The 14,786-nt window shown below is 41.9% G+C and overlaps 1 protein-coding gene across 2 annotated transcripts in view; it reads right to left on the reverse strand.

Moving 5' to 3' along the window:
• Window positions 1–980: 980 nt before the first annotated feature.
• SLC29A4 (solute carrier family 29 member 4) overlaps window positions 981–14,786 on the reverse strand; it is a 61,265-nt gene continuing 47,459 nt past the window's right edge. For both annotated transcript variants that reach the window (XM_031940865.1, XM_031940859.1), the window contains exons 8-11: window positions 10,805–10,940; window positions 9,502–9,689; window positions 4,792–5,032; window positions 981–3,104 (exon numbers count right to left, since the gene is read on the reverse strand). In XM_031940865.1, coding sequence (XP_031796725.1) covers window positions 2,962–3,104; window positions 4,792–5,032; window positions 9,502–9,689; window positions 10,805–10,940 — 708 coding nt within the window. In that variant the 3' untranslated portion in view covers window positions 981–2,961. The remainder of the gene's footprint in view (window positions 3,105–4,791; window positions 5,033–9,501; window positions 9,690–10,804; window positions 10,941–14,786) is intronic.

A 14,786-nucleotide genomic window follows, 5' to 3' on the forward strand; every position in this document is an offset into this window, starting at 1 on the left:
AGTGACTTGCTCATCACTGAAGGAATTCAAACAAAGGTGGTTTAATCCCTGGAAAGAGAAGGGAACTGTGAGATGCATAGCCACCCCTAATTTCAAAGGTTCTGTTGTTAAGTCTTTTGAGGGATTGATTCCAGTTTTATTCAGTTGATTGCCATTATCCAAAGGTCCTAGAGTCCCTGAATCTCAAATTCTTTCCTTGATCCCTCATTACAAAACAGGGAAACTGAGGCTCAGGGTTGGGAAGGACATCATCCATCTGCCAGATCCACTTAGGACTGTGTTTGGGTTTTAGAATTCTGCCTCAATATCTCCATCTCCAAGCATCAGTGGGCTTCCCTCTCATTTCCTTGCTTTCTTCCCTCCTCCCCTCCCCTTAGCATCTTGGCAAGCAATAGGAAGTCACTTTGTCGAGGGCAAGAGTGAGAAGACAGGGATGGAGGACGTGTGGACTGTATTTCTGAGATGACACAATTCTCTACATTCATATTGAAAATATATGGAGTTTAGAGTATTTCAAAGACCATAATCTGCCCTCTGCCGTAATATTTCCTCTGCCTCTTATATATTTTCACATGATCTTTTAATGGTCAAAGTGGTACATTTTTATGAACAGACAGATATATACACACACAATAAAATTCAGTGGTACAGGATGGAGGACTCCCCTCAGGGAGAGCGCAGGCTGTTGAGGGAGCTCCCATCTTCCTCTAGGCAGGATCAGAGAATTGAGCAGTGAAGATGGGCAAAGGTCGGAGATCAGAGACTTTTCTCCTTCAATTGCCCACCAATAACCAGCTGGTATCGTTTTTTTCCCTTGGAGAAGACTTTTCAAAGCTCCCATTGCTAATGTCCTTGAGGGCAACCCATTATGATCTGTAAAAAATATCTTATTTCCCCTCCCACCCCAACTTTCCTAGCCAAACTTTAGCCAGGTAAAGAATAAATTAATGCTGAGGATTTGGGGAGGGAAGAGGGTTGGAAGAAATAAAGACTGCATCCAGGCTGAAATAGATATGTCTCTTCTGTTGGCATGCCTCCAAACTAGGTGATTTCCTTTGGCTGCTACTTTGCAGTGTTGGGGTGTCTGTATGCACCCCCTCGGAGCAGACCCAAATATTTCCCTCACACCCCCATCAAAACCTGCTAGTGTAATTTACTTCTTTCCCTAAGAACCTTCCCTTCTCTTCTCAGTAGAACCCTAAAATGTCAAAGACTACAGAGCACCCCAGAAATCATCGACTGCAAATGTTCTCCTTGTATACAGGAGGAGACAGAAGCCTGGGATATAGAGACGGGGGAGTGACTTGTCCCACTTCATGCAGCATGTCAGTGACTGAGCTGGGATCAGGACCCTCTCTTCTGACTCCTAGCCCACGTAGAACACTAGAAAGATGTGATCTGGAGAGCTGGGGTCCAAATCCCAAGTTCTGCTGCTTGCCAGCCATGTAGCTCTGCCTGGACTGAGCTTTCTTATCTAGAATGAGGGAACTGGACTTGGGGACTTCTTGAGATCTCTTCTAAATCCTTTGAGTGATTCTTTCCATTGGACCACACTGATCTCACAGAATTCATTCACTCCATCTCATGTTCCCTGGAAGGATGTTTTTCCTTCTGGAGAGGTAAAAATTATCTATCCCAGCACCTACAAGGAGAAGAATGATGGTGGTGCCAGAGTGTTGGCTAAAGCAAAGAGAAGGGACTGGCTGGACTATGGTCTGCCAACTGGACAAGGGAGGTTGGCTTTTTTCCTATATGGCCTTGGGGAGCACAGGACCCATTGTCCGTCCTGGTCAGAATGGTGGGAGGACACTCCCACCCCCATCCTGCTTCTGGGTCACCCTGTATCTCTTAGGACTACACTCCCAGAGTGCCAGTGTTGGGTCTCACGTTTGCCATGCTCCTCCCCCCTCCCCCCCCAACTTCAGGGCAGCAATAACTCCAGACATCTGTTCTGGGCTCTTCCATCTCTGAACAGCCCACACATAGAACAGCAAGTTACACAGTGTTTGAGAATAGATAGTCAGAGAAGTTAGACAGACAAAAATGACCAGGGTTCCCTCTTCCTCCTGCCAGGAGGAAGTAATCCCTGGGTTTGACTAATTAGTCAGAGCATCCCTCAGCTGAATCTTCTTGGTTTAAGGAAGACTAATACTGGGAGGGAAGAGAGCTGAGGGTGTTGCTTGGGGGGGCAGGATTCACCAAATCCTGTTCAGGATTCTGCCCTGGTCCTGGACTTGGCCTGCCCCTGCCTGAGAAAGGTTCTCCCAGAAGTCCTGGGAGCCTAGGAATCACCCCATTTACAATCGAGGAGAATCTGGCTGCTTGAAGGGTTCAGAGGGTTCACTGACCTTTCCCCCCAGGAGCATCTCCTCTGCTGCTCCCTGCCCCGTCCACAACACTGAGGGGCTCCAGGCTGGACCTGATGTAGGACTGGGGTGCATGGCTTGATTATAGTAAGGCTTTGGGTTGCCTTGACTCAGCTGGACTCCCCCCTGGCCTGCTACCTCCACACTAGCCCCAATCTCTGCCCCACAGGTTGTACTCCAAGAGTCAGTGAGGCAGGAGGCAGGAGGAAGCAGAAGGGGGGGAGAATGGAATCTTCAGGGGGCACACACACTCACTCACATCCTCCCAGGACAGGGCTGGGGACTCAGCCTCCTTTAAGGTCCTGCCCTGAGACTTCCTCTCACACACTCCCGGACTCCCAGACTTCCTATTACTGTCAGACAGAAGAGGGGGGGATGAGGCTTTCTGAAATTTGGGGATTTTTTTTTGTTTTTGTTTTTCTAGGGGATTGGGCTATGGGGTGCAGGGGAAAGGGAGGGTGCTTTAACTTACGCACAAGCAGAAGAATAAAGGGTCCCCACGGGATACAGGTGCCCCAGCCTGCACCCACAGCCCCATCACACCCCCCATGCACACACCGGCCAACTGAGCTTCCTGCCGGGGCCCTAAGGCTGCTCAGTACCCTGATGTGAAGGTGGTGTTGAAGGTCTCGGTGTAAAAGCAGGTGCTGTGGGAAGTACTGGTGAGGCTATACGCGAAGTACGCCACTGCCGATCCCAAGGTCAGTCCTGTCATGTAGGAAACCGTCATGGTGTTACCTGGAAAGAGAAAGGGACCGCCTGCTCAGCCCTCCTGACTGGGAGACTGGGGGGGGGGGGGGGGAAGGGAGGGACCCGCTAAGGGATGCCAGCCTGCTTCTGCTCAGCTGTCCATCCCCAGACCTCCCCTGGGCTGGGGGGCGTCTGAGAATCGGTGATGGGGAAGGAGGTCCCATTACTGAGAGAGTCCACAGGAGAGCACAGGATCCAAGTCAGGGAGATGGGACCACAGACCTCCTAGCTATGTGACCTAAAAATCAAGTCTCTCTGTAAAATGGGATAATAACAGCCCCTACCTCACAGTGCTCTTGTGAGGATCAAATGAGTTAAACTTACTTTATATATATATATATATATATATAACATAAAACATAATTTAAAGTTTATATATATATAATATATAAACTTTAAATTATGTTTTATATATTCCACTTAATTTATATTTAATATTTATTCAAAATTTAATATTAAAACAAAAATTTAACAGTAATAATCATTTAATAAACAAAATAAATAGAAATATCTAATAATATTTAAATATTTGATAAATGTACCAGTCAATACAAAATAATATTTGATGTGATTTATATTATAAACTTATTTTATTTATTATATTCTATATTTATTTTTATTAAAATTTATTTAATATGTCTAAAAGTGCTTAGTGCAGTGTCTTGCACACAGTAAGCACTTTATAAATGCTTATTCTTTTTCCTTCCACTCAGTTGCACCTCTGACAGATGGTTATCTGTCTTCTGCTTTTAGTAACTTTTAGTAACACTTTTAGTAACAGGAAGCTCACTACCCCTTCACACAGCAGACTGTTCCTTTGTCATTGGCTTTATTTGCTGGAAAATTCTTTGATATAAGAATTGACATCTGTGTCTCAGTTAGTTTTTGCCCACTGCTCTCTGGAATCACATAGAATATATCTCATTTCCTTTTTTTGAGGGTGGAGAAGAACTTCATTGGAGATTCTGGTGAGGAATTTCCTTTTTCAATTGATTTTCACAACTATCCTTTTAAATAGGTGCTATTATTATTCCCATTTTATAGATAAGATTAAAGTTAAGTGACTTGTCCAAGGTCTAAGTATATGGCTCTGGTCAAACATCTGAGGAAGAATTCAAACTCAGGTATTCCTGATTTCAAGACAGACAGTGCCATCTGGCTTTCTCGTGCTGAGATGGGCATTGACAGAGCAGAGACTGTACTGAGAGTGGGTAAAGGGGCACAGGAGGATGAGAATACTGGGTCTGAAGGGGAGAACCATGGGTAGGCAGTGGGTGAGGTAAAAGGGCAGAAAAAACATAGGGGGATGATTAAAAATAAATGTCAATGGCATCAACTTTTTGCTGAGGACAGATTATTTCAATAAGTGACAGTGGCACAAGAAATAATCTCCCTGGACTCAGTTTCTTCAGCTGTAAAATTACAGTTGAAAATTACAATTACAAAATCAAGGGGTTAAACTAAACTATATCATTGCAAAGGTCTCTTCTTGCTCTAAGGAACTATAAAAACCCTGTATGAGGGGGGCACAGAGGGAGTGAGGAAGTAGTTGGGATGGGAAATTGTGATTTTTTTTTAATCCAGTGGTGAGTTTGAGATCTTCTGAATCCAAGCTCCTTGAGATATTCTGCTTTGCCCAAGATTGACCTCCTCATGTTGAGCCCACTCCCCATACCTGCAAGCTCTCGATGCTCAGGGCTCACTTTGCCCGCAGCCAGGATCATGGGCACGCTGCCGAAGTAGCCATTGCTGATGCCCATGAGAAGGGAGAAGATGCAGGGCCAGGCGGGGTGACTGAAGGTGGGCTTCCCACTAGGGTACACACACAAGATGAAGAGAGGGATGAAGACCACCCGTAGGCAGGAGTAGATGAGGAGGTGGGTCCCTCGCCAGTCATAGGGCAGGGCTGCCAGGATCTGTAAGACAAAGCAAAAGCATGGGAACCCCAGTGGACATGGTGCCCAGTCAGGGGCCATAACAACAAAAGTCAGGCAAGTGACCATGTGTGGGGCACTCTATTGGCACTTGGGGAAGATAAGATAAGATTGCTGCCCTCGTATAACCCAAATAACTATTATACAGAATACTGAAGAAGTCAGGAAGTGTTGCACAGTGGTTAGGGAGCCCACCCTGAAACCAGGAAAACTTGGGAGAGCCTTCAAGATACAAATAGGTTGATAGGAGCAAGAGGGCATTCCAGAGAGGAGAATTATGACAGTTAAGTGGAAAAATATTAAAAATATCTCTTTCCTGAGAGATGTTAGAGTTGGGGGTTAGGGTAAATCTTGAAGAACCTGAGTTCAAATCCCAATTCTGACACATATTAGCTGGATAAGTCACTTGATTTCTCAGTTCTCTAAGCCTAGAAGTTTTAGCAAGGGTATTGTCTTTCATGGAGTGGTTAGAATGGTGGGTCTGGAATTAAGAAGACCCATTTTCCTGAGTTCAAGTCCAGCCCTAGACACTCACTGGCTCAGTGACCTGGGCAGTCACTTCACCCTGTTTGCCTCAGTTTCTTCATTTGTAGAATGAGCCGGAGAAAGAAATGGCAAACCACTCCAGTGTCTTTGCCAAGAAAACACTAAATGGGGTCACCAAGGACTGAAAATGACTCAACAACAAAAACAATTGATTTTCATTGGCGGAGGAAGTTTTCCTATCCAAGGAATTCGCTATCTGAATGAAATAACAGATCCTAACAGAGGAGAAAAGGAAGAAAGTCCTTATTCGTTAGGGTGGGGAGTGAAGAAACACCCCAAGTTAGGTTTTAGCATCAGTTCATATAAATCTTTCCAGGACTTTCTAAAATCAGCTTCTTTATCATTTCTTCTAGAACAATAATTACTTTCATATGCCATAACTTATTTTTTCTCTTTTTAAAATTTATTTTAACCCACATGGCTTTATGAATCATATTGGAACAGAAAAATTAGAGCAAAAGGGAAAAACCATGGGAGAGATTAAAAAAAAAAAAGAAGTGAATGCAGCATGTGTTGATTTACATTGTCTCCTTAGTTCTTTCTCTGGTTGCAGTGGGCATTTTCTGTCCAAAGTCTAGTGGGATTGCTTTGAATAACTGAATCACTGAGAAGAACCAAATCTTTCATAGTTGATCATCGCACATTCTTGCTGCTACTGTGCATAATGTATTTCTGGTTCTGCTTGTTTCATTCAGCATCAGTTCATATAAATCTTTCCAGGTCTTTAGAAAATCAGCTTGCTCATCATTTTTTATAGAACAATAATATTCCATTACCTTCACGTCCCACAACTTGTTCAGCCATTCTCCAATTGATGGGCTTCCACTCATTTTCCAGTTCTTTGCTTCCATAAAAAGAGCTGCTACAAACTTTTTTTTGCACTTATGGGTCCTTTTCTCTCCTTTAAGAGTTCCTTGGGATATAGACCCAGTAATGGCACTGCTGGGTATGTAATAGTTTTATAGCCCTTTGGACATAGTTTCAGATTGCTCTCCAGAATGGTTGGACCATTTCACAATTCTACCAACAATGCATTAGTGTTTCAGTTTTCTCACATTCCCTCCAATATTTATCATTACCTTTTCCTGTCATCTTAGCCATTATGCAAGTTGTGAGGTGGTATTTCAGAGTTGTTTTAATTTGCATTTCTCTAATCAATAGAAATTTAGAGCATTTTTTCATAAAAATATAGATGTATATACTATAATTTATTCAACCATTCCCCAACTGATGGACATCTATTCACTTTCCAATTCATTGCTACCACAAAAAGAGCCATTACAAACATTTTTGCACATGTGGGTCCTTTTTTCTCCTTTATGATTTCCTTGGAATACAGACCCAGTAGTAGAACTATTGGATCAAAGAATAAGCGCTATTTAATAGCCCTTTGGGCATAATTCCAAATGGCTCTCCAGAGTGGCTGGATCATTTCACAATCCCAACAACAATGCATTAGTGTCCCAGTTTTCCCACATCCTCTCCAACATTTGTCATTATCTTTTCCCTTCATCTTAGTCAATCTGAGAGGTGTGTAGTGGTACTTGAGAGTTGTTTTAATTTGCATTTTCTCTAATCAATAGTGGTCTAATATTTTTTCATGTGACTGTACATGGCTTTAATTTCAACATCTGAAAATTGCCTATTCATATTCTTTGACCAAGTTAGGTGTTAAAGGATTACAGGAATTCAGTATGGGAAATTCCAGGAATAGGCAGGCATAGTGTTAAACAAAGCATGAAGTAAGGAAAGGACAGGGTGAGCTTAAGGAACAAAGATTTGTCCAAATTGCCTGGAGCAGATTACGTGGAAGGGAGTAATATAAGTCTGGAAAGGTACAGGAGGGCTGGATGGGGATGGCAATTTGATGCCAGGCAAAGGAGTATACATTTTACTTGAAAGGCAGCAGAGATCTCTGAAGGGTGGCTATGAAAAAGTGATATGCCCAGGGTGGCCAAGTGGTGCAATGAATGGATAGCGTGCTGGTCCTGGAATCAGGAAAGTTCCTCCTTCTGAGTTCAAATCTAGCTTCAGACAGTAGCTGTGTGATTCTGGGCAAGTTATTTAACCTGTTTGCCTCAGTTTCCTCATCTGTCAAATGAGCTGGAGAAGGAAATGGCAAACCACTTCTCTTCCAAGAAAACCTCAAATGGAATCACAACTAAAATGACTGAGCAACAGCAATGAAAAAGGCAAATTAATCTGGCAGTGTTGTGAAAAGTGGATTGGAAAGTGGAGAGGCTGTGGTCAGTATGATCTTTTGGGAGGCCACTGAAGGGTCAAAGAATTAGGGATTTAGAGCTGGAAGGGACTTTTGAAACAATTTAGTCCAATTTCTTATTTTGTAGTAGGGAAATTGCAGTCTCAGAGGGGAGGTCACTTGTTTTAGGTCACACAGATAAAAAATGGCCATGACAGGTCATTGACTCCAACTCCCAAATAGTGGATGGGACTGCGTCAGGTCTTTCTCTAGGATGAGGTTGCTTCAGAGTGGCAGATGCTTCAGTGCTGGGCATCTGAACGTTAGAAGTCAAAGTAGAAGGGTCTAAGGTCTGGGAAGGTGCTGCAAAGTGTGGAGTTACTTTCTTACAGAAAACTGGAGTCTATTCATGTCCACCTTCAAGTTCCCTTCTTGGCTTTTGGGGACTTGCATCTTAGAATCAAATAGAACAATATTCCTGGATAACCAAATTCAAGATTTAGACCAATCACTTAAAGGGATCCAAGACCTGTAACCTCTTATGAACAAATTCCTTTCTTTTGATCTTGTGATTCTTGCAGAGCCCTGGGATTCAGGCCAGAATATTATCATTTTTTTTTTTTTTTTTAGTTGAAGAGATTGAGAATTAGAGCAATAAGTGACTCATCCAAAAGCCCCCAGTGGAATCAAGATTTGAATTCAGGTTAAACCAGTTCAAAATCAGTGATTTCTCTCTGAACCACCCTGGCTCTCAAGGAAGGCATATTGCTGCCTATCATGTATGGGATACCCATTGTTCTTCCTAACAATAGCTCTCCCACTAACTTGTCTCAGGACATGACATTCCTTTTTTTAATTTTAATTTTTGATTCCTTTCCTCTCTTTAAGCCTCTCCCTCACTCACTGAGAAAGCAAGAAATATGATATTCATTGTATATATACCATCAAGTACATGACATTTCTAATGCACTTACATGCATCATATGTCTTTACCCTCATGATGGGAGAGGAGGGGACTAGTCTAATTAGACTAAAATTGTATGTTATATTTTTACCATGTTTAACATATATTGGATTACTTGTCATCTAGGGGAGGGGATGGGGGGGAAGGGAAAAATTGGAACACAACGTTTTGCAAGGGTTAATGTTGAAAAACTATCCATGTACATCTTTTGAAAATTAAAAACCTTTAATAAAAAATAAATAAAATTTTATGTTATATGAGATAGATAATATAGTTATTTATCTGACTAACTCTTAAAAAAGAATAGGGCCCTGAAGAGATGGGGGCAGAGAAGGGGTGAAGTATTGCTAGGGAAGATGAGAACAGAAGTCTGAAAGATGAGGTACTCTTACAGGAGGAATGAGAAAAGGAAAAAAGGGCATTGATGCTTCTGGGATCCTATCCTATGCCCAGTGGATGTGCTGATCTACAATGAGGTGACTAACTTACCTCTCCCCAGAGGGTTTGCATTTTAATATTGGCTTCCTAAAAACTGAAAACCTAGATGGAAAGGTAGAATTTTAGGTCCTGGAAAACTAAAGGGGTAGAGCTGTTGAGATAATTCATATGGGATGATCTTCCCAATCAGAATATGGAGGTGGCCAGCTATTTTGCCGATACAGAAGGCAGAGGTGAGCAGTTGTCTGCTTGGAGCCTCCCCTAAGGAGCCCTTTCAGGCAGGGGCCTGAGCCTGGGTCTTACCTTGCCCACGAAGTCAGAGAGGTTGAATATGGCCATTACGAGGATCGGGAGCCACTCGCCCAGAGTGCAGTTGCGGATCTCTGATTCCAGCCCAGGAAAGAGGCACAGCGTGATGAAGTAGGACATGGCGATGGAAAGCATGTAGGCCCAGATCACCCGGGACACCACATAACGTTGCAGCATCATGGCTGGAAGGAGGAAATACCAGAGCTCTTGTCATCAGGAGGGCCCTCCCCCCTTCTTTTCCCATCATAGAATCGGAATATTTGAAGCCAAAAGCACCAGAGACTACTGAGTCCAAACTCCTTCTTTTACAAAGGAAACAAATTCATCCAAGATCACTCGGTGATTAAGCTAGAACCTGAACCCAGTTCTGGGTAGAAGCAGTTCTTCAAAGTCAAGTGGTCTTTCCACCAACTCCCTACTCCCCCTTCTTTTCCCATCATAGAATCAGAATATTGGAACCCAAAGGCACCAGAGACCACTGAATCCAAACTCCTCCTTTTACAAAGGAAACAAATTCATACAAGATCACTCAGTGATTAAGCTAGAACTTGAACCCAGTTCTGGGTGGAACCAGTTCTTCAAAGTCAAGTGGTCTTTCCATCAACTCACCACCTCTACAGAAATGGCTCAAATTTCTCCCCCAATTTCTGGGGAAACCACTTGGTTCCTGGCTGTTCCAAAGAAAAAGGACCTTAGGCCTAAGTTTCTGAGAAATTATCTTTCCAACCTTCTTATTTTACAAATAGGGAATTGAGATCCTGAAAAATAAAGTCACTCACCCACAGCTAATCAGTGGCAAAATCAAGTTTAGAGTGCCTCTGGTTCAGACTTCTTTTTTTGGAGGAATACAGCCCTTGAAATGGGAGTAGCACCTGAGTTGCCAAAGGCTAAGCCAATTTAAGAATTGGATGGTATAGAGTTGTCCAGCCATCGTTCAAGGGACACTGAAATAACCTCAGGATGATTTCAAATCCTATAAAGACATAGGGTTCCTTCCATCCCTTATATGAATTCCCCATACTCTGAATATGTATGAGAGATGAGAAAGGACAGATGTCGCTAAGCCCTGGATAAGAATGACTTGCTAATCTGATGGGCAAAAGGAGGTACAAAAGAAGGATATCTTTTGGAATGGCCCCATGAGCAGTGAAAGGGACTCTGAAATCTCGCACCATGACCTGCCTTTCAATAGTAATAGTAATAGGAAGAATGGCAAGACATTCTGTCTTTTTTTCTCCCCACTCTTCTCCTGTCCCCAACACTCTAGCCTAATTGGGATAGACACCCTTCTCCTTACCTCGGAAGTCGGGCCAGCTCCTCTTAAATTTGGGCTGAGGGACATCAAATCTCATGTAGGTTCCACTACCAGCCAGTTCAGTCTCATGGCCCACACTGCCTTGAGGGGAACCTCCTGGGCCATGATGCCGATCCTCCTGAAAAGGTGGAGGTGGTAGGGAAGAAAGGGGAAAAAGGGTCAGGGTAAGCAGGATCTTAGGAGAAGGGATCACCAGTGTCTGGCACTCAAAGAGAGACTTGCATCCTAGAACATCAGAACTGGAAGGGATATTAGACATCATCTAACCAAATCCCTTCATTTAAAAGTAATTATTTTATTTACACTTAACAATGGGGGTATTTGCATATTTGTGGTAGAACAGAAAAAGAGAAAACATTGTACATGAAATTTTGGATCCCTATTAGATATGCCTTGCTTTTCTTTTTAAACATATAATACATTTAACCTGTAATTTTCAAAGGATGCTTTTGTCTAACCTTCTGTATTTTTCTTATTAAAAAAAAAAGATTTCTTGATGGTTTTTTGTTTTCCTTTTTTTTTTGGGGGGGTGTTATTCTATTTTAATTCTACCCTACCTTTCCACTTTTTGCATTGGATAAGAAAGAAAAACAAATTAAAACAAAGCCTTTGTAACAGATACAGTCAAGCAAAGCAAATTCCCAAATTGGTCACATCTAAAAGCATATATTTCATTCTGCATCTCTAGTCTATTGCCTCTCTATCAAGAGGTGTTACCCTGCTTCCCTCACTTTGTAGAGGATGGTGCTGAGGCCCCTAGTAGGCTACCAATTTCATAAAAGTCCTCATTATAATTGGGAGAAAAGGAGCAGGGGGAGTAGGAACCTTCTCAGGCTAGGTTGAGAAAGTCCCCACTGGCTTGTGCCTCTGAAGAGAGTTTCCTGAGATCTGACTCAGATTGAATATAAATAGAAATCATTTTTGCTTTGCCCAGAAAACCTGAAAGTCTTCCTCTCCCAGATTTATTAATTTATTTAATTAGATTTTTTTTGATTAGGTGAAAGAGGAGATTCTTTGCTTCAATTACTACCCAGCTTTAATCACTGAATGGGTCCATCCTCAGTCAACTGAGAACTATTGAAGACCTTAGCTTAAAAAGGCCCAGGTCTCTCACTGCATCCAGGGCCATCTCCCATCATCCTGATCTATGTCTGGCCATTGGACCCAGATGGCCCTGGAGGGGAAAGGGAGGCAGGTGACCCTGCACAGCTCTCCCTCACTTAAATCCAATTTACTTGCATGTCACAGCATCACCTCCCCATGCTATGGTCCTCTTAAAAGGATAAACAACAAGAACAACAACTTCTCTGCTCAAAAATCATCAGAGCTTCTTGATTTAGGACTTAATTGTTCCCTATTCCTGGAACAGTCTCCTTCCTCATATCTGCCTACTGGTTGGTGTACTTGGCTTCTTTTAAGTCCCAACTGAAATCCTGCCTTCTACATTAAGTCTTCAACAACTCCTCTCAATTCCAGTGCCTTCTCTCTATTAATTATTTCTTATTTATCCTCTATATATCTTGAGATATGTATGTGTATATATATATATACATATATATATATATGTATGTATGTATTATGTATACACACATATATTTGTTTACATGCTATCTCCAGCATTGGAATATAAACTCCTTGAGGACAGTCTTTTGCCTCTTTTTGTATCCCTAGTGTGGGGCACATAGTAAGCACTTAATATTTACTTATTGGGAAAAAGTTAACTTGGTAAAGTTCATATTAGAACCAATTTATTTTGTTTTTCCAAAATTAAAAAAAAACATTTTATTTCCCCCTTACGTTTCTTTTAAAATGTTAAATCAATCATTTCTTAATTCTACCTTTCCCCCATAAAACCCTCCCTTGTAAAAAACAAGTCTAGCAAAACAAACCCACATATTCACCATGTATGAAAATGCATGCCTCATTTGGCACCTGTGGTCCACTCCTATCTGCTGAGTGTCTGAAGATGTATCAACTTAAGAAAGCCAGGACTTCTAATGTTAATTTTTTCTATCAGATGGACTATTCCTTTCTGTGAAGCCTATATTCCAGTCAAATTGGACATGTCTCTATCTCCTAGATACACCCTTCCCCTTCTTGTCTCTATACCTTTGTCAAAGATGTTTCCTTTGTCCCCTATTATCCTGTTGAATTCTTACCCATCCTTTTAAAATTAACTCCTCTCTAAAGCTTTCTTAGGTGTGTCCACCAATCAATAACCTTTCCCTCATATTTCATCTAACGATAATTTTGCACCTTTCTTTTCTTTTCTTTTTCTTTTTTTTTGGTCTTTTTTAGTACTCCCAGTTCTCAGCATAGTTCTTGGAACATTCAGTAAGTGTTTAATAAATGCTTATTAACTAACATCAGAGGTTCATAGATTTAGAGATAGAAGACATTTTAGAGATTAACTAGTCCAATCTTTTCAAATGAGATGATGTAAAATGTTTTGTAAATCTTTAAGAGCCATTAGTTATTTTTTTCCAAAAATGAGAAACTGAAGCTTGGAGGAGTGAAATGAATTGATTAAAATCATCCAGGAAGTAAGGAGCAAAGCCAGGATTCAGAATCCAGTGCTCTTTCCACCTTACTATATTTCCTGCAGAATAAAATATTAGAGTTATCTGTGTTTTTGTCTTATTCCCTTACTAGAATGTCAACTCTGTGAGGGCAGGCAACTTGCTTGAATGGAACTTTGTATCTCCTGGAGAAACAGCAGGAATTTCCTCTACCTGCAGTGTCTCCTGTCACCCTGCTGAATTCCTCACAGCAGAGCAGTGACTCTGGACCTGGGCAGAGTACCTGGCTTCAAATTCTGACTCTTTCACTTGTATGATGCTGAGCAAATTTCTCTCAGCATCAGTTTGTTAATCTGTAAAATGGGGGAAGAAGTTAGACAAGATGGGTTCCAAGAGAGATCTATAGCATGGTGCTCTGAATATAATGCTGAATTTCTAGGAATTCAGGATAATGCTATTATTCTCTTATCCACATGGTTATGTAGAAAAGATAGGAACTGAAAAATGTCTTCTTGCTCTTGTTTGGAGAATAGAAAAGGTCTCAGAAGGGAGGGATTCTTAAACTTTTTCTGTTTGTAACCTTTTTGTTTAAGAAATTTTTATGTGACCTTGGGATAAAAATAATTTTATAAGATGTACAAAATAAAAATATATAAAAAATAAAATGTACACAATTTAAAAAAATGTATAAAAATCAAACATTTGTAATAAATCATAATTTCATGACCCCAAAATTCAGATAAGACCCACTATCCACATTTTAAGAATTTGGGCCATAAGGAACATCATGGTAGAGTAAAAAGGATGCTGGACTTTGGAATTAAAGTATCTTGGTTCATGGATGAAGTGATGAACTTGGAGGCAGGAAGCTCTGGGTTCAAGTCCTCCTCAGACACTTACTGTCTGTATGACCCTTAACCTCTCCAGACCTCAGTGAATTCATTTGGAAAATGAGGAGGTGGGACTAACAAGCCCTTTAGAGCAGAAGGCAGGTGCGTTACTTCTGGCCACCACCAGATGGCATTCCATGCTTAGCAGGAACAGCTGGGCAGCCTCCTTTGATCAGGCTAATTGGGATACAGCTGTGATGGGAGCCCACCAAAGTCCCTGCCTCTAAATGAGCATTCTGCTTAGCCCAGCAAACGTTCCCTTGGTGCCCATCAGTGAGGATGCCCTCATACATCCTTCTCAAGTTAGAGATCTCCCACCCGTTCACAAGCTCCCCGAGAAATAAGCTTCTCCAGCCAGATGGGCAGGAAGCTGGAGCAGATTGGCCTGCTTTGTCATCTCCCATTCACGAAACCCTGGGGTTGGGGCCCCGGAGGCAAACAGCCTCTGCTTCCCCGTGGCCTCAAGTCTGCAGGGAGAGAGATTGCCAAGGATTTCCCGATTTCAGAGACTTCACAAGCATGCTTAAGCTTCAGGATGCAGACAGGGATAAGACA

This window comes from Sarcophilus harrisii, chromosome 1 (assembly GCF_902635505.1).
Source record: "Sarcophilus harrisii chromosome 1, mSarHar1.11, whole genome shotgun sequence".
NCBI classification, from domain to species: domain Eukaryota; kingdom Metazoa; phylum Chordata; class Mammalia; order Dasyuromorphia; family Dasyuridae; genus Sarcophilus; species Sarcophilus harrisii.